The following is a 24,567-nucleotide window of genomic DNA, read 5'->3' on the forward strand; positions in this document are numbered from 1 at the left end:
TTTTATATATGGTGTGGTAGTAAAGATAATTAAATATATGTGTGTATATATGTTTATATATCTATGCAAAATTACTAGGTGCTCCATTAGACCAAAAATGTTTGTTTGGCTCAAAAGCAGAAGTTCTTAAAAAGATTGAGGAAAAAGCTTAATCTATGCATACTGTTAAAGATTTCTTAGTTGCAGCTACCTAGAATCAGTAGGCATTGTCCTTCAAAGAAGTGGTCCTTTCCAGTCCCTTCCAGACCTTCTCAGCTCAATCCCAAGGGCATCAAACCTCAAAGACTGCAGTCTCAGGGTAGCACAGATCTAAACAATGGAGTGCTCCCTCCTCAAAAACAGGGAGTGGTAAGCCACCCCCTTATGGAAAAAATTCACAGTGACTTGTCCTTCATCCTTCCCAGCCATGCGTAAGAGAAAACATACCCTGCATGCAAAAAACTGGGAGTATTTTACCCCGGACCAATGGGTCTTAAACATGGTATCCCAGGGATAGAGATTCTTCTTCCACTAACTGCCATCCCCAAGAGGAATGCCAGGCCTTCTTCCAAACCAGTGGGCAGAGGCTCAAAAGCAAGTACTTTCTCTTCTCAGTATCAGGGCTATTCAACCTGTTGCAACAGAGCAAAGGGGGACAGTGTTTTTACTCCAGACTGTGTTCCTGGTGCATAGAAAAGTTAACTCTTGGAGTCTTATTCTGGATCTGTCAACACTCAACACCTCCCTGGTGGTACCATAATTCAAAATGCTTACACTCCAGCAGCTGCTTCATATTCTAGCCAAGGAGTCCTGGCTAGTCACCCTCACCCTAGACTTATAAGAAGCTTATCTGTACATCCCCATAAGGGAATATTGCAGGAAATATCTACGATTCAGGGCAGTCTCTCTGCACGGTCGGTTTTCTGCACTTCCCTTTGTCTTATCTACTGCGCCCAATATTCACAAAGTGCCTGGCTCCAGCCATTGTATGCTGCAGGCAGAGAAAAATTTAAATTTACCCATACTTGGACGATTGCCTGCTTCAGGCGGACAGTCAGGAATTGCTAATTCAGCACCTGACGTTTGTAAAGATTCTCCTAACTACTCTGGGGTATACCTTCAACAAAAAGAAATCATATCCGATACCCAGCCAAAAGATTGTATTCCTGGGAGCAAGCTTGAGCACAACTTCCCTGATGGCTTTCCTTACTCCAGAAAAGCAGGTTTATTTGACAAATAACTTCAAACTACTGGCCACCCAAGCCCAGCTATCTGCAAGAAAAATACTGCAAGCCTTAGGGTTCATGGCCTCATACATTCTAATTCCATATGCAAGACTACATGTAAGGAAACCTCAATGGTACTGTAAAAAGTCTCTGTCAACATTCTGAGGACCTTGAAAGAGTCATTTCTATCATTCCTTGCCTAAGGATAGAGTTCCTTTGGTGGGCAGAGGCTTGCAACCACAATAAGGGACTCCCTTTCACTGAACCCCCTGCCGCCCAAACCCTGACGACAGACGCATCAGAGTATGCGTGGGGTGGCTCACATGACAGGCAAATGCATTCAAGGCAAATAGAGCCCTAGACAAATTCACCTGCATATCAATCAAAACACAATGTTGGCTGTACAGAATGCACCGGCTGCTTTCAAATACCTTATCCTGCTAGGACAACTCTCGATAAAGACAGACAACACCACAGTTATGTGGTACATAAATGGGGGAACTCATTCCTATCCACTCTGCAGGTTTGCCATGGCTCTGTGGAACACAGCCTTGAGCAGTCAAGTGCACCTTCAAGCTCAGTTCCTGCCAGGCAAACAAAATTCACTGGTGTATGACTTGAGCAGAAATCTAATGGACCCATACGAGTGGAAACTGTTACCCAACTCATTCAAACTCCTAATACACAGGTGGGGGACAATAGAGGTGGACCTCTTTGCTTCCCCCCGAAACCATCAACTGAGCAAATTTTGCACCAGAAATCCTCAGAGCCAAGCATGTAAAGTGGATGTCCTGTCCTTTACATGGGAAAACCTCTCAATCTATGCCTTTCTTCTGCTCCTCCTTCCAAAAGTACTACTCAAGATTAAACAGGACAGGCCAAGGGCAATCCTTATTGCACCAGACTGGTCATGCCAGCACTGGTACCCTCTGCTACACAGTCTGACAGCAGTTCCACCCTGGCACCTACATCAGACCCCCTCGCTGCTGTCCCAGCAGGACGGACAGATTTTGCATCCTCAGCTGCAAACCCTGAACCTGGCAGCCTGGCTTCTTCCCTTAATACCTCACCAGCAACCCTCAGCAGGCATGTGCTGGATGTCGTCCTTGAGGCCAAGAGGCCTAGTACTAGGAAATCCAATTCAGAAAAGTGGATAAGATACTGTTTAAGTCAGTCTCAAGGAAAGGAAACGGCCGTCCCCATCTTACCTCACATCCTAGATTATCTAGCAGAGCTGCTCCACAAAGTCCATCCTTCTCATCAATTAAAATTCATGCCTCTACCATCTCAGCTCATTACAATACTGAGCCGCCCCTCTTCTCTCACCCTCTGATCAAACAGTTCTTGAGAGGAGGTAACAATTTAAGACCCCCACTCCTGCCTGGGACCTTAACTTTGTATTAGAGAAGCTCACGCTCCCCTCTTTTGTGCACGCTGCTACAGCAGAGTTAAAATTCTACTCTTGGAAAACAGCCTTACTTCTAGGCATCACTTCATCAGCAAAAAGTGTCAGAGTTACAGGCTCTTATGGTGGAACACTTCATTATCTTGCATGCGAACAGGGTTTCCCTTAGGACTAACCCATCATTTATGCCCAAGGTGGTATCCATTGTGGCTTTAAACCAATCCATCCATTTACCAACCTTTTTTCCTAATCCTCAGAATAAAGGGGAAAGGATCCTGCACTCCTTGGACGTGCACAGATAGCTCAGGTTCTACATTGACGGGACTAAACCTTTCAGAAAATCTGACCAGCTGCTAGTCAGCTTTGCTACAGGGACAGAGGGCAAGGCCTTTTAAAAGCAAACTATTTCTAAATGGATAGCACACTGCATCCATTTCTGCTACAAACACCATGAAAATCTACCCCACAGGGGATCAGACCTTATTCCACTAGGGCTACCTCAACCTTTACAGCATTTCTCAGGGGAGTCCATACCAGCGACATCCTTGAAGCTGCAACCTGGAGTTCTGTACACACCTTCACCAAGCATTACCACTTGACTATCTTTTCTAAGTCCACAGCTGGATTTGCCACAGCAGTCTTACAAGGCCTGCTAGCCAGCCCTAATACTTCTTGCCTGCCTCCACCCTTCCTCAGCTTTGGAAATCAACCCAAGTGTGCTGACTGCAACAGTGAAACATGAAGAACATAGTGCAGTTGTGTACACTTACTATAAATGTAGATGTTCCAGTGTATTCACTGTTGCAGTCCTGGTTACCCTCCCTCCAGCCCCCTGTCTTTTCTATACTTTCTACCTGTCCTCTTTTTTTGGCAGTATCTTTTGGAAATGGTATTTACTTTTTATTGGAGGTGTTCCACACCATGTGATTGCTTCCTATTTTTGGGACTCCTGACATCTGGTCCAAAAAAACTGATGTAATGGCATCTGCTGCATGTTTTATGCCCCTGACGTCATGGAAGAGGTGACAGCATCCAACGCAGAAATCCCAAGACTCTGGTATTTGGGCTGACTGAGGGATACCTGCAGACAGTTAACCCAAGTGTGATGACTGCAATAGTGAATACATTCGAACAGCTACATTTATGGTAGTGTACACAACTATACTTTTCCCTTCCTTTGACCTCATTTAATACTGAAACCATGGATGTTATGTAGTCCAATCTCGCCTACATTTTTACCCGTGGGTGCGGAGCCGAATATCTGCTCCGACTCTGCCAACCTTTTCTAGCTCGAAGTCTTTCTGTTGTCCGGGTTAAGATGGTATCCCATGCTGCATTGCTCCATATCCCCAGATCTCGTTTGCCGCTCGTGTAACTCAGACATGGTCTCGCTCTTTGCTGTGGCTAAGTACCTTTTTTCATCTTGAGAGAATTGATTACAAACAAAAGCTATTTTAATAGCTATTCCTAGTTTGGTGTTTTGTGTGTAATTTTTAGTGTGATCGTTTTTGTGGTATCCCACTAGCTGTTCCAACGGGCTAAGCCCGTTTCAGTTAGATGACCTAGTCTGTCCCCTTGCTTGTTCCCTTGTATGTGTCTGGTCTAAAACCGTTTTAATTAGAGGTTTTAGCCTTAGTCGCCTTAGTGTGCGTCTGTATCTGAGGATTGTTTGTGCAAGTTGGTAGTGGTAGTTTTGTTCCCGCGCTCAATGTGGTGTAATTTGTGACTGTTGCTTTTCTCCAGTCGGTTCAGTACCGGTGATCTTTTGTCTTGGTAATTGTGGTAATTTCTTTAGATGTCTAAAGATTCCAAGGAGCACAAGCCTTCTGGTTTTAAAAAATGCTCAAAGTGTGGCTATAAAATGTCCATCACTGATGGACAATTCGGTATGTGTCTATTGTCTGGGAGCAATCCATCTGCAGGAGTCTTGCACCTTCTGTCATGCATTTAGTCCCAGGGTACTTCAGGAAAGAAAGAATAAGTTAATTCTGAGGGGACTTTTGAAACCCTCGTTCAAAGAGGGCCTGGAATCTGCTTCCAGCTCAAAACCTAAATCCACTAAATCGAAAAAGAGGTCTCCGGGTCCTTCAGTCTCTTCGGAGCCACTGGAAAAAGTAATCAAATTAGCTTCGACCTCCTCGGCTCCACTGTCCTCGGGGCCGCAGGAAGTGTCTGTGTTGATGGAACCGGCGTCGGCTCCAATTATATTGGAACCTATTCGGAGCCGATCGCCTAGTACTAGGCAAGTTTCACCTGAGAGGAGATCTCAAACTCCCTCCCTGTCCTCCAAATCCTCCAGGGCACTTTCGGATGTGGATGTCGATAGGGTGGTGTAGAGACTCCTTCAGTCATCGGTTTTGGCTAAATTGTTCTTGGCTCCGTCCCAGTTGGCTCCGGAGCCCATCCTGCAACCTTCTTCGATTCTTCCTACGAGCGCATCTCAGCCTTTGGAGCCGGAGTGCTAGACTCCATGTGATGTTTCCAGGTCGGTTCCGATGGCCCCTCCTGGCTTATTGGTGCCGACGTCAGCTCCGACTCCGTTGTTGCCGTCCATGGGATTCAGGACTCTGGATTCTTCAGTCGGGCCCGAGGGAGAGGCCTCAGGACATCTATCGGTTCCTAGTCTCCCTCTCGGTGTTTTGGCTCGGGGAACCCCGACTCCTGTCGTGGCCTCTGTGGCTGGTCGGTCTTCGGATTCGGGGGTGGCAGCCTTTGAGGCCATGCGGAGTGCGCTGGCCAGATCGTGAGCTGCATCATGCGGGTTGGTCATTCTGTCCCCTACCACTCCGGTGCGGGTCTCTGATCACCACCTATCTTTAGACAGCGGAGCCCCAAGGCCTCAGGGTACCCCCATGAGTGGTCCCCAAGTTGCTGAGGGCCCGTCAGAGTGTTTGCCTGAGGAGCCCCCTCGAAATAAAATGTGCAAGAGGAAGCGCATAGACTCCCAGGATGCGTCTCTCACCTCAGATACTGACCTCGAGGAATTGGAGGGGTCCCCCAAGTCATCCTCTGAGGATGTTTCTTTTTCTGATGTCCTAAAGATATTGAAACAAAGAGGTGACTGACCGTCCAAAGCCCCCTCCGAGGAGGAGTCGGTCTTCCTGAAGGCCTTCGGTGCTCAGCCCTCTGCCTCCTGGGTGTCCCCACCCTTCGAGCTCCTGGATTTAATTTGTCTGAGGGTGTGGGAAAACCCTGATTCTGTGGAACCTGTACCTAGGAGACCCAATAAATTTCTGTCTGCTCCCCCGGGTTAGGAATTTTTGTCCAAGGGAGTCCATGTGGATGCCATGGTGGTGGCAGCGGCCACCCAGAAGGAATTAGCCAAGACTTCTTCCTCCGTCCATCCTCCTAGCAAGGAGTCTAGGACCATGGACCGGTATGAGAAGCGTACCCTCTCGTCAGCGACCTTTACCTTATGGTAGCTGAACTACTTATCTCACTTTACTCTGCTCCAGAGAGATCTCCTCAAGGTGCTTGGAGATGCTCTCTTGAGTAACGTTTCTGAGGTGGTGGCCCTGATGGTTAACGCCCAGATGTCTACCCTCAATTCCATCGGTAACTCCCCCATGAGGCTGATTTCATATGCAGCCGAGGGAGCGAGTAGGGCAGCAAGCTCAGGAGTTGCCCTTAGGAGGCGAGCCTGGATGCACCTTTGTCATTTCGTGGAGGCCTTCAAGTCTTCATTCACTGATGCCCCCTTTGATGGTTCCTCATTGTTCGGAACCAAGGTGAAAAACACCCTCACCAGGTGCGAGCAGGAGGGAGAAACTCTGTCTGCTGTAGGGGTCCATTTTTCCCTTCCTTCTGGGCCTTATCCCAAGGCCCAGAGGGGTGGAAAGATGTGGTTTAAAAAATCTGAGGTTTTTTCCCGGTGCACAAGGTGAGCCCCCCTCCAGACGCAGAGGAGGGGGAGGTTATTCAGGAAGACGCCGCCCTTGAGGCAGAGGAGGTCCCCTCAACTCGGGAGACTGCGATTCCTTTCCCGGCTCTCCCTACTGTCGCTCCTCATGGGAGGCCTGACTGTGCGTTTCTGGAGCCAGTTGAGGGTTGAATATCGTTATACCCAGAGGCCTGGCAAAGCATCACCTAGGACCAATGGGTCTTATGAATAATTTCCGGAGGTTATGCCATCCCCTTTTCATCAGATCCCCCTCCAGTCAGAAAAATCCCGGACGTTCCACCCAGTCAGAGGGATTACGCGGCTTCAGAGGTTTCAAAGCTGCTAGAAAAAGGAGCCATCCAGCATGTCCCCTCAGACCAAATCGGATTAGGGACTTACTCAAGATTCTTTTTGGTGCCGAAAAGAACAGGGAACCTGAGACCCATATTGGATCTCAGCCGACTGAGCAACCATGTACAAAAGTCCAAGTTCCGTATGGTCACATTACAGTCAATTCTCCCATTGTTGGGAAAAGAAGTATGGATGTGCTCCATCGACCTCAAGGATGCTTACTACCATATCAAAATGGACAGGGCATCCAGGAGTCACCTACGCTTCCGGCTCGGAGCCAGTCATTTTCAGTTTCGAGCCCTGCCCTTTGGTCTCACCACAGCCCCCAGGCTGTTCACCAAATGTATGGCGGTGGTGACGGCTCACTTGAGACGTCAAGGATTTTAAGTGTTTCCTTATCTGGACGACTGACTCCTCACTGCCACCACCAGGCATCCACTAATCCAGACCAGGGATGCCACCATCACTCTGTCAGCAGTTGGGCATAACATTGAACTGGGAAAAATCTGCCTTGTTGCCCTCACAGCGTGTCATTTTTATAGGTGCAAAACTAGACACCGTTCAAATGCAGGCCTTTCTACCACAGGAAAGAATCAGAGTCTTACAGCAACAAGTTCACGCCCTGTTCCCCCTGAGAAGAGCGAAGGCAAGTTGGGTTCTCCAACTCCTGAGGACTATGGCTGCAACAATTATGTTAGCCCCTCTAGCAAGACTACATATGAGGATCCTTCAATGGCTCCTCTTTGCTCAGTGGTCTCTCCAAAGACTTCTACTTTCCCACCCTATTTTACTCACGGACCGGTGCAAACAGGATCTCAATTGGTGGCCTTGCACCAACAGTCTGGACAGGGGAAAACCCTTCATTCCTCCGCCCCCGATTGCCACGGTGACCACGGACGCCTCCCAGGTTGGGGGGGCATTATCTAGGCAGGACAGTCCAAGGTACGTGGCAAGAGCACGAGATACATTTGCATATCAACATCCTATAGATGACAGCTGTGCTACTTGCGTTGCAAGCACTTCAGAGCTTTGTACCTCTCGGGACTATTGCAATCCACTCGGACAATGTCAGTGTTGTGGTATCTGAACAAGCAGGGAGGAACCAAGTCATACCCCCTGTGCAGAGAGGCCATGCGAGTGTGGCAGTGGGCAGTATCTTCCCAACGTTTTCTGGTGGCAACGCACATTCATGGGAAGTCCAACGTGACCGCAGACAGGCTAAGCAGAGCTATTCTGATGCCTTACGAGTGGTCCCTGAACCGTCTAGTTGCAGAACGGATCTTCCTCAGATGGAGTCAGCCTTGCTGCGACCTTTTTGCCATCCCACTCAATGCCAAATGCAGCAGCTACTTCATGTTGACTCCCCCTCGGGGGGGGGGGGGGTCACTCAGGGACGCTCTAGTACACGATTGGCCCTCTGGTCTGCTATATGCCTTTCCTCCATTTCCCTTGCTGTCAAAAGTGATTCAGAAAGCGCAATCCTTGGGAAGCAGAATGATTCTGATTGCTCCACACTGGCCTCGTCAGGTTTGGTTCCCCTTTCTCCATCCCTACATTGTGGACACGCCTTGGACTCTGGACCAACAACCGGATTTACTGGCACACATGTCAGGGTAGCTCAATCCCTCTCTGCAGACCGTCCGATTGACAGTCTGGCTACTCCACTTCCGTCATTTGTTAGGCTTCATCACTTTTACCAGAGGTAGTTCATATTTTATCTTCCTCTCATAAGCCCTCTACTAGGAAGATTTATTCCAGCAAATGGAAGAGATTTTCAATTTGGGCTCTTACCCAAGGTATTGACCCTTACACAGCTCCAATTGCTTCTGTTTTGGAGTTCTTGTCTATGCTTTTTTGTCAGGGCTCAGTGTCCGCCACCATGAAAGTCCAATTGGCAGCGATTTCTAACTTTCATGTTGTTAATGAGCCTAGTCTGATGGCTCACAGACTTTGTAAGGCTTTCCTGAAGGGCACTCTGTTACTCTGTCCTCCTGTTTCGGAACCTATCATGCCTTGGGATTTAAACTTTGTTCTGCAGGCTCTCACTTCACCACCCTTTGAGCCTACAGCTACTTGTGACTTAAAATTCTTGACCTGGAAGACTGCCTTTTTAGTAGCCATCACATCAGCCAGACGCATCTCAGAGATTCAAGCTCTTTCTATAAAACCCCCATACTTGATCTTTCATAAGGACAGGGTTTCTCTCAGACCAAACCCTTCCTTTCTTCCCAAAGTGGCGTCTATCTCCAATCTTAATCAGTCTATTGAGTTGCCAGTATTCTTTCCCCAGTTTTCAAAGAAGGCAGAATTTAAATTTCATCAATTGGATATACACAGACAGTTACGTTTTTATCTGCACAGAACCAAAGATCTCCGAAAATCTGATCAGTTGTTTTCCTTTTCAGAAAACAGAATTGTGTCTTCTGTCTCCAAAATCACCCTATCCAGGTGGATCCAGTTGCATCTCTTTCATTTATTCTTCAAGGGGTAAAGATCTACCGTTCCCGGTCAAGGCTCACTCTACTCTGTCTGTATCTACATCTACAGCCTATCAGGCCAGATTGTCTATGGATGATATTTGTGCTGCAACTACTTGGGCATCTCCTCACACTTTTGCTACTCATTACAAGTTGGACATGGTATTTAGTGGCAGGTCTTCCTTGGTTCCACAGTGCTCAGGAGTATTTTCCGCTGAGCCTTCTAGGATTTAGGTGCTGGGGACGCTGTCCTGCGGGTAAGAATGTAGGTGAGATTGGACTACATAACATCAAGAAGTTATGTACTCACTATAACGTTCGATGTATGTAGTCCATCTCGCCTCACATTCTTACTTACCCCCCCCACCTTCCCCCTTCCTGGAGGATCTGGAGGTTAAGTCTGGTTTTCAGCACTCCCTTCACTCTTCGTTTGTTCTTTCTTTCCTTGGGTGGTGTTATGCATGAGGTATGAGTGTTTGTGTTCGCAGCAAACTAGATCTGGGGATATGGAGCAATGCAGCATGGGATACCATCTTAGCCCAGCCAATAGAAAGACTTTGAGCTAGAAAAGTTTGGCCGGGTCGGAGCCGATATTTGGCTCCGAACCCACGGGTAAGAATGTGAGGCAAGATTGACTATATACATCGAACGTTATGGTGAGTACATAACTTCTTGATTTTGGACCCAGCTTCAGATCTGCTAACTTGCCCAGAGTGCATGGTTCATCCAAATCTCCCAACATCTCAATCTCACTGCGTGGCTTCTCCAATTCCCTTGATCGACAGGCATCCTTTACTGTCCTCTCCTGTCCAGTCAATTATTGCACATCACAAACCGTCTAGAAAACTGTATCAACACAAATGAGATAAATTTGCTAAATGAGCTTTGAACAAAGGACTAAACCCTTATACCAGTCCTGTTAATGAAGTTCTAGATTTTCTAACTACACAATTCCAATCTGGTTCCTCTGCATCCATGATTAAAGTCTATCTAGCATCAATTTCAAATTTTCAATCAGGGCTGAATGGCCTTTCTCTGTCTCTCAAGCTTTGTAAAGCGTTCTTAAAAGGAGTCATGATACTTAAACCACCATTTAAGGAAGCAGTTCCCCCTTGGGATCTCACTGTTGTTCTTCAGGCCCTTACTAAGACCCCTTTTGAACCATCAGCATCATGTGACGTGAAATATTTGTCCTGGAAGAGTATTCTTGGTGGCAATCACTTCTGCAGTAAGAGTATCTGAGCTACAGGCCCTATCCTGCAAATCACCCTACTTTTGATTTTTTATAAAGATAGAGTTGCACTCAGAACTAATCTAGTGCTTTTACCAAAGGTAGTATCCAAAACCAACATTAATCAGTCTCTTCAGTTACCAGTATTTTACTCAAATTCTTGTAACGAAGGAAAATATGCCCTTCATTTGCTCGATGTACACCGACAACTACGTTTTTATTTTCACAAGACAAAGGATTTTAGGAAATCGGATCAGCTATTTGTAGCATTCTCTTCCCTCCAAATCAGTTGCTAAGGTTACCTTAACTAAGTGGCTGAGACTGCATCATGTTTATTTCACTCTAAAGGTCTACAACTTTCCAAAGCAGTTCAAGCCCAGTCAACAAGAACTGTGGCAACATCAGCAATTTTTCATGTGAGAGCTTCTCTAGACTCCTGTGCAGCAGCCATGTGGTGGTCTCAGCATACCTTTATCACTCACTGCAAACTAGATTAGGTCTCGAGGGGTGAAGCATCCTTTGGCTCTGGTATTTACGAATATTCTTCCGTGAGACCTCCCAAGGCTAAAGTAGCTGGGGAATTTTGTCCCACTGTCAGGGATTTGGTGAAGATTGACAACATCAGATAAAGAAGTTGTCTTACATTCCATCTGTGTTGTTGCTCAACAGTCCTTGACAATCCCCACCCTCCTTCCCCCTCCTAAGATTCTTAGTAGACCAGAGTAGTCCTTAGCTAGTTTCCTTTTAAGGACTCCTATATGGCCTTGGTCAGTATTGTCTTTAGTTGACCATTTTTTTTCTGCCTTTCAAGCTACTAATTTCTTGAGCAAACTCAATCTGAGGTAACTTCAGAGGAGCATTATGGGTAGTGCATAGCTCAAGAGTTTGGAGACCTCAAGCTGGAAGATATGGCCGATTCAGTTCCAAGGCTGAACCCACTGTCAAGGACTGGTGAAGATTGACAACACAGATGGAATGTTATGGTAAGACATAACTTCTTTTTACTCCAGCATTTAGCACAGGGGGCTAAAACTCCAACTTGTTATAAGAGCTGATTCTGTGTTAAGGATGCATGGTTTAATTTTTCCACATTCATTTACCTGCTGTGCATTGGTTTAGATTTCAGTTTGGCAGACTTATCTAGCAACAAATTAACCTTTTATAACTTCATGATCACTGCACATCAGTGGTGGTAAAACTTGACTTTGAAGTAACAGTAATTTATTTTGGAACATGCACATGTCTAGTATGTTCCATCCGCTGGTAGTTTTATTTTACTATCTGAAGCAATTGTTCTTGAATATACCATGTGAATAATTTCCTTACTAATTGTTGTTGAATCAATATTCCAGTCCGTTTCTGGTACATTTGTCCCCAGCTAATATTCTTCCATCCTGTGTTTCATGTATGAATTCTACTAGGTCATCTGCATTTGATTTTGGTGGTCTGTACACTTCAACAATTGTTATATGATCCAGGTTGTCTTTGTTACACTGTGTGTATTATTGGTGTTATGATTGAACGTGTAATTATCTCAGGTCTCATAACTATCTCTAATCCCTATCTAACACCTCCACCTGATTTTTGTTAGAATGTTTGTTACAGTAAAAACATTGCCCTTTAACCATGTTTCACGAACAACGTCAAACTTGTGGGAACGTAGCAAATTTTCCAGTATAAAAAACTTTATTATTAATGACCCTAGCATTAACAGTGGTCAAAGATTCATCAAATGTTGCTGTGTGTGCAATGTTAAATGTTTGACCTGGCAAAAATCCTGCCTAGTGTTTGTCAAATATTGCAAAATATCTGCTGCAAAAATTCTCTACCAGATCAGACAGGATGGCGTGCCTTTGTCAAGAACACGTGCCCAAAACTAGGCTTGGATGCTCTACACATTTCCATTTTTTAAAACAGGACATTTTTTCCATGTAGGTGTTTACCCCAAAAATGTTTTCATTCATGGTGATCAGACTATTCTTTCTGTAGGTGATTTTGTGAAAATTGCATCCCAATACCGGTACAAAGGTGTCTACTTCAGGAGACCAACATACCAAAAGACTGAATTCCAAAAGACTGAGAATTCAAAATACTGAACGCATTTAATGCAGGGGGAAGCCTCCCCCTGCTAACTCTATACCAACTCCAAGATCTTACAACAGTGGAGAAGGGGCAAATTCCATCATTCAGTATTTTGAATTTTCAGTCTTCTGAAGTAGACCCATACAAAATTATAGTATGTAAGAGGGCTGTCAGTTCCCTACTAACAGTCAGCAATTCCTTGCGGATGAGATCATTTATACCAGCTTGAATAAAAACAGGTCAGTACTTCCTTACATTAAGGCATCCCAAGGCTTGTCTCTCATCTTCTGATTTTGCTCTTGGCAAGCATAACACTGTTAAATGCTAATTATCTTTTCTGCAGATATAAGTATAATTTTACTCTAATAATTGAATCTCCAGTTTACAAGAGTATCTTTGCTGACCAGCTCTGAAGAATCTTCAACTTCTAACATAATATCTGGTCTAACAAGTGTTACAAAGGATAGTTCTTCATCGCTATTAGTCTTATTAATCCCAGTTTTCATTGTGCATTAAATTCTCATCCTGCTGGCATTGTAAATCCACAGGTTGGGCCATGTAGTCGACCTGTCATTATCTTTTTTACAGTAATGTTCTTCAGTCCTTCCACATTCACTTTTGATTTCTTTCTTTTCATCTGCCCCTTGCCTCTTTTCTACCTTCTCTTTTGAAAAAAATTGCTTTTTTTTCTGTAGACTGAAGATTTTCTGATAGAAAAATATTCCCTGTAACCTCTGTGTTTACGTAACAAAGCAGTGACCGTTTTAGTATGTAATCTCTTTACTTTACAGATCTTAATCAGTTTCTTGTTCTTCCATGTTATTTGTTGTGAACTTTTTCCTTCCTTTCTTTTTTTTTTGTTTCCTTCTAAACAGTCTGGATTGTCAGATTGCTAAACACTTGCATCCAGAATTCCAAAGTTGTCAGGGACATCGTCTTGTTTCATAGGGATTGAATGATCTTTACAGACAGTAGATGCAGCATTTCATAAATATGTTGGATTTGTTCTTTGCATAACATTCTTTATCTCACCAGTCCAGTCAATATATGAATCAATTCTCCAAGCCATGCCAATTGCACAAATGCAATCATCATCAAGTCTAGATTTACTTCCAACAGTGGTAAGCAAATCATCCAGCTTTTGATGCACAGAACACAAATCGCCAGTGTTATCAGTTGTTGCCTTTAAGTATGCATAGCTTTTATTGCACTGTACAAGATATTTATGCATTAACAAATCATTAATTGCATGCTGATTTAAGGAGTTCACATTCAGCTTCAAACAAATATTGTAGAAGAAAAAATGATCAAAACCCATAACCACAGAATTCATAAAGAACTTAAATCAACTTCTATGACAGAAATCACACAAGCAATGTACTAGTAAATACTAAAATACAGTAAAGTTCTGACTGCCAGACAAAAGCTAGACTTTCTTTAAATTACGCACTTTTTTAACAGTAAAGATCATTAAGTCACAAACCAACGTAGGTTCATTTAGATATGCTCTGGCATGTGTCTGGCATAAGTTGAAGATGTTAAGATTTGCACTGGGTGTGATGAGGGTGGACAGGATTAGGAATAAGTATATTAGTGGGTCAGCCCAGGTTGGAAGGTTTGGGGACAAAGCCAAGGAGGCATGATTACGTTGGTTTGGACATGTGCTGAGGAGGGATGCAGAGTATACTGGGGAAAAAAATGCTAAGGTTGAAGCAGCCAGGTAACAGGAAAAGAGGAAGGCCTAAGATAAGGTTTATGGATGTGGTGAGAGAGGACATGCAAGTGGTTGGTGTGACAGAGCAAGATGCAGAGGACAGGAAGAAATGGAAACAGATTATCTGCTGTGGCGACCCCTAACTGGAGCAGCTGAAAGAAGAAGATGCGTCTCTTGTCCTCGCATCAACACCATTTATCTTTTCAGATCCCAATACTGGGTTTGTCAGAAGAGAAACTTTTTGTTGGAGACAAATATCCTTAAATCCAGGTCTTCCCCCTTTTCCTTCCCTGCTCCAAAGCAATTGCCCTCGGCCCTTAGGACTTTGCAGGGGGAGCAGTTCCAGGAGGGATGAAAGTGCAGGTGGTGTGGGACACCAAGGGCAGATGCAAGCACATAAACATCAAAGAGATGCTTGCCCTGATCAAGGCATTTAACTTCCTGAACTATCTTTGGTCTTTGGGACCTCTCTAAGTGGTTACAGAGAGTACCACAGTTCCACAGTACATCAACAAACCAGGGGGAGCTAGGTCATGTCCCCTTTAGAGAGTAGTCGCGTTGGCTTGGGATATGGTTTCACAGCGCAGTCTCACTCTACAGGTACATATGTGCTGTCAGAGCAAAATTGAGTGGCAGACAAGCTGAGCAGGATCTGGATCAGGACAGGCTGTCACAAAAGGAAACTTGATCTGGGGGGGGGTCTTCCAAGATTTGATCATCTGTGAGGAGTTCAAATATACATCTTTGCCTCCTCTCTGATCAGTCAACTGGAAAATTTCTATTCCAGGACTTTGTGAGAAGGCCTTGGAAGACAGATGTGTTTTCTCTTGCTTGGACAGGAATATTTCTGTACTCCTTTCCACTAATCCAGGGTACTTCTGAAGATTCAGGAGTACCACCCCAAGATCATTGTGGTGACTTCTTTCTGGCCCAGGCAGTCGTAGTTCTCTCTGCTTTTGAAAATTGCCTGGACAGTTAGCACAAGTTACTTCACCAAATGGATCTACTCACGGAAGGACAGGGGTGTTTGCACCCCAACATCAGTCATTTTCAGTTGACTGCCTGGATGATAGGGTCCTAATTATTTTTTAGCAATGGTTTCTGAGAATGTGCAGCAGGTACTAATGGAGGCAAGAAAGCCTGCTACTAGAAAATCATACATTAACAAATGGAAAAGGTTTTCAAGTTGGTGCCCACAACATAACCAGCAGTCATTCGAGGCTAGCTTTTCTCTGGTTTTACAATATTTGTGTTAGTTACTATCCTATGGCCTTTCCTCTATCAAAGGTCATTTATCGGCCATTTCAGCATCTCTGTCCATGAATCCTTCTCTTTCAAAGCAGTCTCTTGTCAAAAATTTCTTGAAAAATGTTTTGCATAAGAGACCTCCAAGTAAACTGGTGGGCTCTCCTTGGGATCTTAATTTTGTGTTGGAGAAGCTAACACCTGCTCCATTTGAACCAGCTAATTTGGCTGACTTGAGGTTCTTAACATAGAAAACAGTTTTACAGATTGCCCTGACCTCTGGAAGAAGGATATCTTGAGTTGCAAGCTTTTATGGTGAGTCAACCCTACTTCATTTTCAGTAGGAACAGGGTTTCTTGAAGTAATACTTTTGTCTAAAGTGGTATCTTGAGTTCAAGCCAAATTATCCAATCCCCATTTTCTTTTCTGAACCTAAAAATAAGGGAAAAAGGGCATCTATCTTCGATGCCCACTGACAAGTCAAGGTACTCTCTTGGTAAGAGGGAACAGTTTGTCAAAACAGACCATTTCCAAGTGGTTGTTTAAGGCTATTACCTTTTGTTATACTTACTATAAAAATCTGTTTCAGGCAGGATCAAGACTCCACTCTGCCAGGACCTTGGCTTTATATTGTCTTTTTGGAAAGGGTTCGATTCTAGAAGCTGCTACTTGGTCTTCTGTACATAATTTTACAAAGCATTATAAGCTTGGTTCCTTCTCTAGGTCTAGATCAAGCTTTGTTGGGGCCATTCTCCAGGGGTTCTTAGAACATTGTCCTTCCTCCTCTCAAATGTAGTTAGATGTGGTAATCTACCCATATAGCTAAGGCTACTGCAGCAGTGATCAATATGAAGAAAATAGTATAGATGTCCTTCAAGAATGCAACTGCAGTCCTTACATATGGGTTGTCCTGCCTCAGGCAGCCCTCTGTTGGCCGGATTCCAAAGTCTGGGTCCGGCGTCGGCTGATGTCACCTCCTCCCCGACGTCAGAGCGGCTGGGGTATAAAAGCATCAGCCGACGCCATCTTCCTCGGTCTTTCTTGCCGCGCGGTGCCCGAAGCAGAAGCAGTTCGCAAGTGCCGGTCGGTCAGCTCCTGTGTTTTACGTATCCGAAGTCATCAAAAAGCTAAGTACCCCGTTGGGGATCTTTTTCTTGCCTCAGCCGATGTCAGAAAAAACTGAAAAAGTTAATAACTGTTTGTCTTGTGGTAAACAAATACCTCATAAGGACTTCCATTCTTACTGCCTCCCCTGCCTTGGCCCAGACCACGACGTCTCGGCCTGTGCTTGCTTCAATAAGCGCACACTCAGGCGCCGGGCAGAGTTTGCTGAAGACTTTTTTGGCGATAAATACTCTTATACCATGCCGTCGGAACATCCGACACCTCATATTTCCAAAAAACGGAAAGACCGGGACCGACATTCTCGGCCCGCGACTTCCACCGACACCACGCCAAAAACTACTGCGAGTGCATCGGTCTCTTCTGAGGCGGTTGTTCCACCGCTCCGGACCGACGACACCGCTTTACCGATCACTCCGGCCCCGGAGCCGGTTGTTGATTTTCCTCCAGAAACTGAAGCCCAAGACTTGCCGGAGACCATATCAGTGGACAAGGTTACTCCTGCACGTGTGCCAGCTAGGCCCCCTATGTCTATGTCTATCAAGGCCTACACACGTGCTAAGGCTGCTAGCCAGGCTAAGTCTCACCCTCCTAAAGTTTTGCCTCAGCCCACTCCTGATAAACAAATCATGTCTTTAGCTGCATATTTAATTTCTTTAATCAGAGGCTCCCAGGCCCATCCTGACAGAGGATCTCAGCCACCTTCTGACAAAAGGCCCTGGGTTGAGCATACGGACACCCTTTCTTCAGATGAAGCCTCTGGTGACTCTGATCACTCAGATACCCAGGAAGAGTCCTTCCAGGCCTACGAGGATTCCATTCCCTCTGCCTCTCCTCCTGAGGATATCTCTTTTGGGGAAGTTCTCCGCTCCATGAGAGAGCACTTTCAGTGGCAAGGCCAGGAATTCTCCGACTCCAGGAAACAGCTTTGTACCTTCCTTAAGCTTCCCCAACACAGGACTTTAGCTATACCTCCAGTGTTAGATGTACTGGATGATGTGTACTCAGATTCAAGTGCTTCTCCTGATTCTCTCCCTCCTGCTCCTGTCAAGCCGGACAGATACTACAGGGTTCCTGAAACTCACAAACATTTCTTTAAGGCCAATGCTGTTGATCTAGAAACAATTTCCCAGGGGCCCAAAGGGGTGGCCACATCCACGGCCAAAAATCCTTTGCCCTCAGACAGGGATGCTAGGTCCCTGGAGAGGTGGGGCAAACAAGTTTATACCTCAACCACTCTTGCCATGAGAGCCCTCATTTGCCTTTTTCATATGTTTCAGTATCAGGATTTCTTGATGGATGATTTGCAGAAAAAGTTAGCCTCTCCTGAGCCTTTAGATAGAAAGGCCTTGCAGGATTTGGTCCATAACACACAGCAGGTTAGCAATCATTTTCTTCAGTGTGGTTATGATGCATTGGAAGCTTCATGTAGGGCAGCTATGACAGGGGCCGTCATACGTAGACATGCATGGTTGAAAGAACAGCCATTACCAGATCATGTTAAAGCAAAGCTTCTAGATGCACCTCTGGAAAAACACAAGCTATTTGGTGCTAATGCTCAGGATGTGTTGAAATCAATTGAGGAAAAGGCTAAATCAGTGCAAACAGTCAAGGATTTCCTCCAGGTTCAGCCACCTAGGTTCAGCAGGAATTGGCCTTCTAAGAACTGGTCCTTTCCGGACACTGAGAAGTTTCAAAGGGGAAAAAACAGGCGTGCCCGAGGAAGAGGACAATACAGAGGCTCCTACAGGGGACGCCAATGGCAACTGACTAATCAGAGAGGTGGCACAGGGACTTCCCCTGCTCCACAGGGACAATCACAATGACTTGACTTTGACACATGACCAAGGCTCAAAGAGAAGCACCTTTAGGCGGAAAATTATCCTTATTTTCAAAAAATCGGCACATTTTAACAAAGGACAAATGGATTCTGGACATAATAGACCACGGCTACAGGTTCCACTTCCATACTTTACCAACAAGACAAGGCATGCCAAACCTGCCACAAAATCAAAGGGCAGAGGCATTCGAACAAGTTTCAAAGCTGAGACAAATCAAAACAATAGAGAAGGTTCCTCCTCAGGAACAAGGCCAGGGATTTTACTCAAGACTGTTCCTTGTTCCAAGAAAAGAAAAGCAATGGAGACCTATACTGGACTTGTCCGCTCTAAACACTTTTCTCATTGTACCAAAATTCAAAATGCTGACGCTACAGCAACTCCTTCCCATACTGGGCAAGGGGTCTTGGCTGGTTACTCTGGACCTCAAGGAGGCATATCTGCATGTCCCAATCAGACACAGTTGCAGAAGATACCTCAGATTTCTTGCAGTGTCAAAGCATTATCAGTTCTCAGCATTGCCTTTTGGCTTATCTACTGCGCCCAGAGTATTCACGAAATGCCTGGCATCAGTAATTGCACACTGCAGATTCCAGGGGATACAAATATACCCTTACCTGGACGACTGCCTTATACAAGCGGACAACAAGCAAGCCTTGACAAAAAACTTGAATTATGTCATTCACTTACTACAGGCTTTGGGATACACAGTCAACTTATAAAAATCAAGACTACTGCCATACCAACAAATAATTTTTCTAGGAGCCAAACTAGACACAGAATCACAAATGGCTTAACTCACAGAAGAGAAGCAAGAACAACTACCACATTACTTCAAAAGCCTAGCAAAGCTCACCCAGATGACTGCAAGGAAATTCCTGCAGGCCCTGGGTTTCATGGCATCATGCATTCTACTGATTTCTACTGGCAAGACTACACATGAGAAAATTACAATGGTACCTGAAAAGTTTATGGTCTCAACACAGCCATAACTTAGAAGCAATTATCCCACTCATCCCATGTCTACAAAGGGAATTTTTGTGGTGGGCCCAAGCAAGCCAGTTAAACAAAGGTATGCCTTTCAACAAACCTCAAACAAGCCAAACCATTACTACAGATGCCTCAGACCATGGATGGGGGACGCACATGGAGGGCAGATGTATTCAAGGGCAATGGACTTCCCAGGAAGTACATCTACACATCAATCAAAAAGAGATGTTAGCAGTAATGCATGCAATCGAGGCCTTCGGAAAATATCTTCAACAAGGTCATCTACTAATAAAGATGGACAACACCACTGTTATGTGGTACATAAACAAGCAGGGAGGTACTCATTCTTACCCCCCTTTGCAGATTAACAAAGACTCTTAGGGAAAAGACCCTGAAACTGAACATACAGCTGCAATCCCAGTTTGTTCCGGGCAGGGACAATGTTCTGGCGGACAGTCTAAGCAGAAACATCCTGGATCCACACGAATGGATGTTGCATCCAGACATTTTTGCACAAATAACTCATGCATAGGGGAGTCCGGACATAGATCTGTTTGCCTCCCACCTCAATCATAATCTGAAAAAGTTCTGCTCGAGGTCACACCATCCACAAGCCCGGAGAATAGATGCTCTCTCATTCAGCTGGAACTCTCTAACAATCTATGCATTCCCACCTCTACCATTAATGACCAAGGTGTTACTGAAGATCAAAGCAGAGCAACCGAAAGGAATCTTAATAGCTCCAGATTGGCCAAGACAGCACTGGTATCCATTACTAAGGAGCATAACCTTGCACCAAGCCGTGGCCCCTGCCTCAATGGCCTGCACTCTTGACTCGGCACAATTACAGGACGGTTCATCCCAACCTGCAAACTCTGCCGCTGACAGCTTGGAGGGTCCCATGATTTCTCCCCATATCTCTCTCTCCAAGGAAGTTCAACAGATATTATTGGAAGCGCGCAGACCTTCCACCAGAAAGACTTATTCAGCCAAATGGAAGAGATTCAACATCTGGAATACCAACAAGGGACAGGATGCATCAGTAATGAGCATCCCACAGATATTGAAATATTTGGCAGACATGCTGCATAATGGACTTTCTTATTCTTCCATAAAAATACACGCTTCAGCAATTTCAGCAAAATACAACACTGATCCACCTGTGTTTTCACATCCTTTGCTAAGACAATTTCTAAGAGGGATAAAGAATATCAAACCTCCAAGAAAACCACCGGTGCCTGCATGGGACCTCAATTTCGTGTTGGAAAAATTAACTCTTCCTCCTTTTGAACCAGCAGCATCTTCAGAATTGCAATTTCTTTCCTGGAAAACAGTTTTCCTGTTGGCAATTACCTCGGCAAGAAGAGTTTCGGAGATACAGGCCCTCATGGCAGTACCTCCATTCCTCATTTTTCATCAGGACAGGGTTTCTTTAAGAACCAATCCTTCTTTTATGCCAAAAGTGATATCCAGGGTGTCTCTAAATCAAGCAATTCACCTGCCTACTTTCTTCCCCAATCCTCAAAATAAGCGGGAAATGCTGCTGCACACTTTGGACATTCACAGACAACTACGCTACTACTTGGACAGAACAAAGGCCAACAGAAAGTCTGACCAACTATTTGTAGCATACGCTCCTGGAGTGCAAGGAAAGGCAATTTCCAAACAAACAATTTCAAAATGGATTGGACATTGCATCAGATTCTGTTATTCTTTCCATGGAAAGGGTGTGCCAGCCAATATCAGGCCACACTCCAACAGAGCTACAGCCACCTCCACAGCCTTACTAAGAGGGGTGCTACAAAGGACATTCTAGAAGCTGCTACATGGAGCTCCGTGCATACATTTTCCAAGCACTACAACCTACCTTTATATTCCAGATCCTGAGCAGGCTTTGCTTCGCCAGTCCAGGGCATTTTAGCTACACCATCCTTATCTTACAGCCTACCACCCCCAGCTTGGCTATGGTATTCAACCCATATGTAAGGACTGCAGTTGCATTCTTGAAGGACATAGTACAGTTTTGTACCTACCATAAATGTAGATGTCCGATAGATATGCAACTGCAGTCAGGTTTTCCCTCCCTCCTTACCCCTCTGTGTATTGGGTCCACTTCCCTCCTTTTATACTTAGCTGGGGATATCTTTTATGGTGTATCTGTTTATTGCTATTGTGTATGTCTGGAAATTTTATCCAGTTCTAAATTTAGCCTTCCTTGGAGGGCACCTGGCATCTGGGGCAAGAAACACTGAGGAAGATGGCGTCGGCTGATGCTTTTATACCCCAGCCGCTCTGACGTTGGGGAGGAGGCGACATCAGCCGACGCCGGACCCAGACTTTGGAATCCGGCCGACCGAGGGCTGCTTGAGGCAGGACAAACCCATATGAAAGGACTGCAGTTGCATATCTGTTGGACATCTACATTTATGGTAGGTACAAAACTGTACTTTGTGTAAGTTGAATTTATCTTAATGGTAGATGCTCGAATGGTCACTGTTGCTTTAGCCACTCCCTCCTTCCCCCTTGTTTTTTTGGTGTGTTTTTTATGCCAGGGTGTGGACTTTTATTTTTTGTTATTCCTTACATTGCTTTTTCAGGGTTCAGCTTCCCTCTTTCTGCTGACATGAAAGCTCTGAAAGGCTTTACACCCAAACTTGGCTTTTGGTCATCTCTGGTTGAACTGTTTGGCAGTTTGGATGCATGGACGTTGTCCTGAATCTTTGGAGGCTGGCCTACTGTTATTTCATTGACTGGATATAACCCATATAGCTAAGGCTACTGCAGCACTGATTGTTCGAACATCTGTGGTTATGGAATGTTCATCTTGCCCAGTTGTTCTTTGTCTTTATGACATATTTCTTAGCTTAAAAGTAAAGAGTGAGCATTCTGTTACAGTGGTGCTATTTGTCTTGATATCTGCTTCCAAAGGCTTTTCAAAATGTAATGTAGACATGGCAGCTTTTAGGCATATAAGCAGACATTTTTTTCTTAAGCTGCCTTCTTACTTGCAGTTAGCTTGAGTACCAGATAGTGGACAGGTTTGGGGTTATCCATCCACTGTGACTTGTAGGATTAATAGATAGCAAAAAGGAACTAGCTTAATTTCAGTTCATCTTTTTAGAATGATCACACTAGCAGTTTTCTAATGCTGATGACTCTTCTGTCAACACAGTCCTTCACACTAGACAATCTTTTTTGTAGTTAGAAGCGCCTCTTGACCCCCCCCCCCCAAAAAAAAAAAAGTATTCAGCAGGCAAATGAGTGCAGGCTGGGGATGGGACATCTCAACTGTACAAATTTTGGAGGAATGGTCCTTTTTTCCACATTTAATTTAGTTTGCACAGGATGCTACTGTTTTTGGAGGTGCATCCCTGTTTTCATGTTTGAGCCAAAGCAAAGGGTAGAAGTATCACACAGACAAAACCATTCAGTAAAAACTGCAAGAAAAATCTCAGCCAGGTTTGAGTCTAGTAAAGCCGTGTACCACTAGATGTAGATTTTGCATGTTTGACTTTGACATTGTTCATACAGCTTTTAAAGTTTTGTCTTGATGTCTGAAAACATTAAGGTGCCTACAAAATATCCCTAATGATATCCAAACCAAAAGGTGTTACAAAAACCCTTCAGTAAAAGAATCAGAGGAAAGTAAAAATTCATGGGCGTACTTTGCAGTTAGTAAGCTGTTTACCCATTTGTGGAAACATTTTTTTTCCAACTGGGTGACGACTTATCAATTCTGCTATGACTTCAAATGTAAGCCTCTTCAGGGATGTCTCAAAACTGTTTACTGTAGAGCAGAGTGCATTGCTTTCTCTCCAAGGTAGTCTGATTTGTAATCTGCATGCTGAATACTTTGCTTCGCAGCCTGCATGTCAAACATTATAAGCTAAGTGTGCCTTGTAAATGTAGAGATGGTATTAAGACACTAGTACAAGTGGTGGTTGATATGGCTTCTACCTATGTTTTTGGGCACAGTGTCGCATTGTAGCAACTGAGATACAAACCATAACAGCAGCAGAGACAGTGGTGTCCTTTCATTCTTCTTTGGGCTTCCCTTTTCACAGAGGATTTTTTTTAAATTGTAGTTAATCCTGTTAAGTTGGTGTAAGACACTGAGTAATGGTGATCAGTCGTTTTAAGTCTGTGCACCTTCACAAGGACTGTTTTCCACTTTGTTTACAAGGAAAATGGTTCTAAAGTAATGACAGAGTTTTACGTAATGACTACTGTTTTAAACCTTACCTTTTGTTGCTTGCCATGCTGGTATGTTGAGAGTTACCATTTTGTCTTTTTACCAAGTCCACACATCCTCATTGCAAGGTAAATGTGCAGTGGCTGCTCTTTTATACTACCATGTCTGGATGACCCCAAAAAAAAAAAGGTTGAAACTGACAAGGTGGATATGTTCCTGGAGTCTGTATTGCATACTACAACAGTGTGGTGTTGCTCTGTAGGAAGTAGTAGTTCACCCCATAACACAAGGGATGTGTAGTGATCGTTTTTATTTTCTTTATTACAGTAATTTCTTTGATGTTTATATTTGCTGAGCCTTGTTTTTGTGGAATTATGTTGAGGTTTCAGATGCTGGCAATAAACTGCAATTTGCATGCAATAAATACATGTGCAGCCAGTTGACAACTCAAGGGTTGTGTTTCATCACTTCTTGGGAATCATTTTTGCCTATCCTGACTGCTCTCTGAAAGTGCTGTATAACCTGTCCAGCACTGTTGAAGTTAGGGCCACTTCAGTCAGCTGCTGCTGCTTTGATTTGTTTTGGACACTTGTGGTTGATAGTGAGTACTTGTTTTAATGGTTTGTTTATGTAATTTTTTTCTTATGTTTCCACAGTCCTTCACTTTAGAGTTTCATTTTGAGGCCAATGAGTATTTCAGTAATTCTGTTCTTACAAAAGTGTATAAAATGAAGTCTGAGCCAGACCATGCTGATCCGTTTTCCTTTGAAGGACCTGAGATAGTTGATTGTGAAGGGTAAGTCCAACGAAGTTTTTATAGGAAGAAGACAAATGT

General features: G+C 44.5%; 1 protein-coding gene across 1 annotated transcript in view; it reads left to right on the forward strand.

Moving 5' to 3' along the window:
* Positions 1-24,567, forward strand: part of NAP1L4 (nucleosome assembly protein 1 like 4) — a 709,070-nt gene that overhangs the window by 623,572 nt on the left and 60,931 nt on the right. The window contains exon 3 of the mRNA XM_044059186.1: positions 24,389-24,528. Coding sequence (XP_043915121.1) covers positions 24,389-24,528 — 140 coding nt within the window. The remainder of the gene's footprint in view (positions 1-24,388; positions 24,529-24,567) is intronic.

The sequence above is a fragment of the Protopterus annectens genome, chromosome 17.part0 (assembly GCF_019279795.1).
Source record: "Protopterus annectens isolate FY-2018-M chromosome 17.part0, PAN1.0, whole genome shotgun sequence".
NCBI classification, from domain to species: domain Eukaryota; kingdom Metazoa; phylum Chordata; order Ceratodontiformes; family Protopteridae; genus Protopterus; species Protopterus annectens.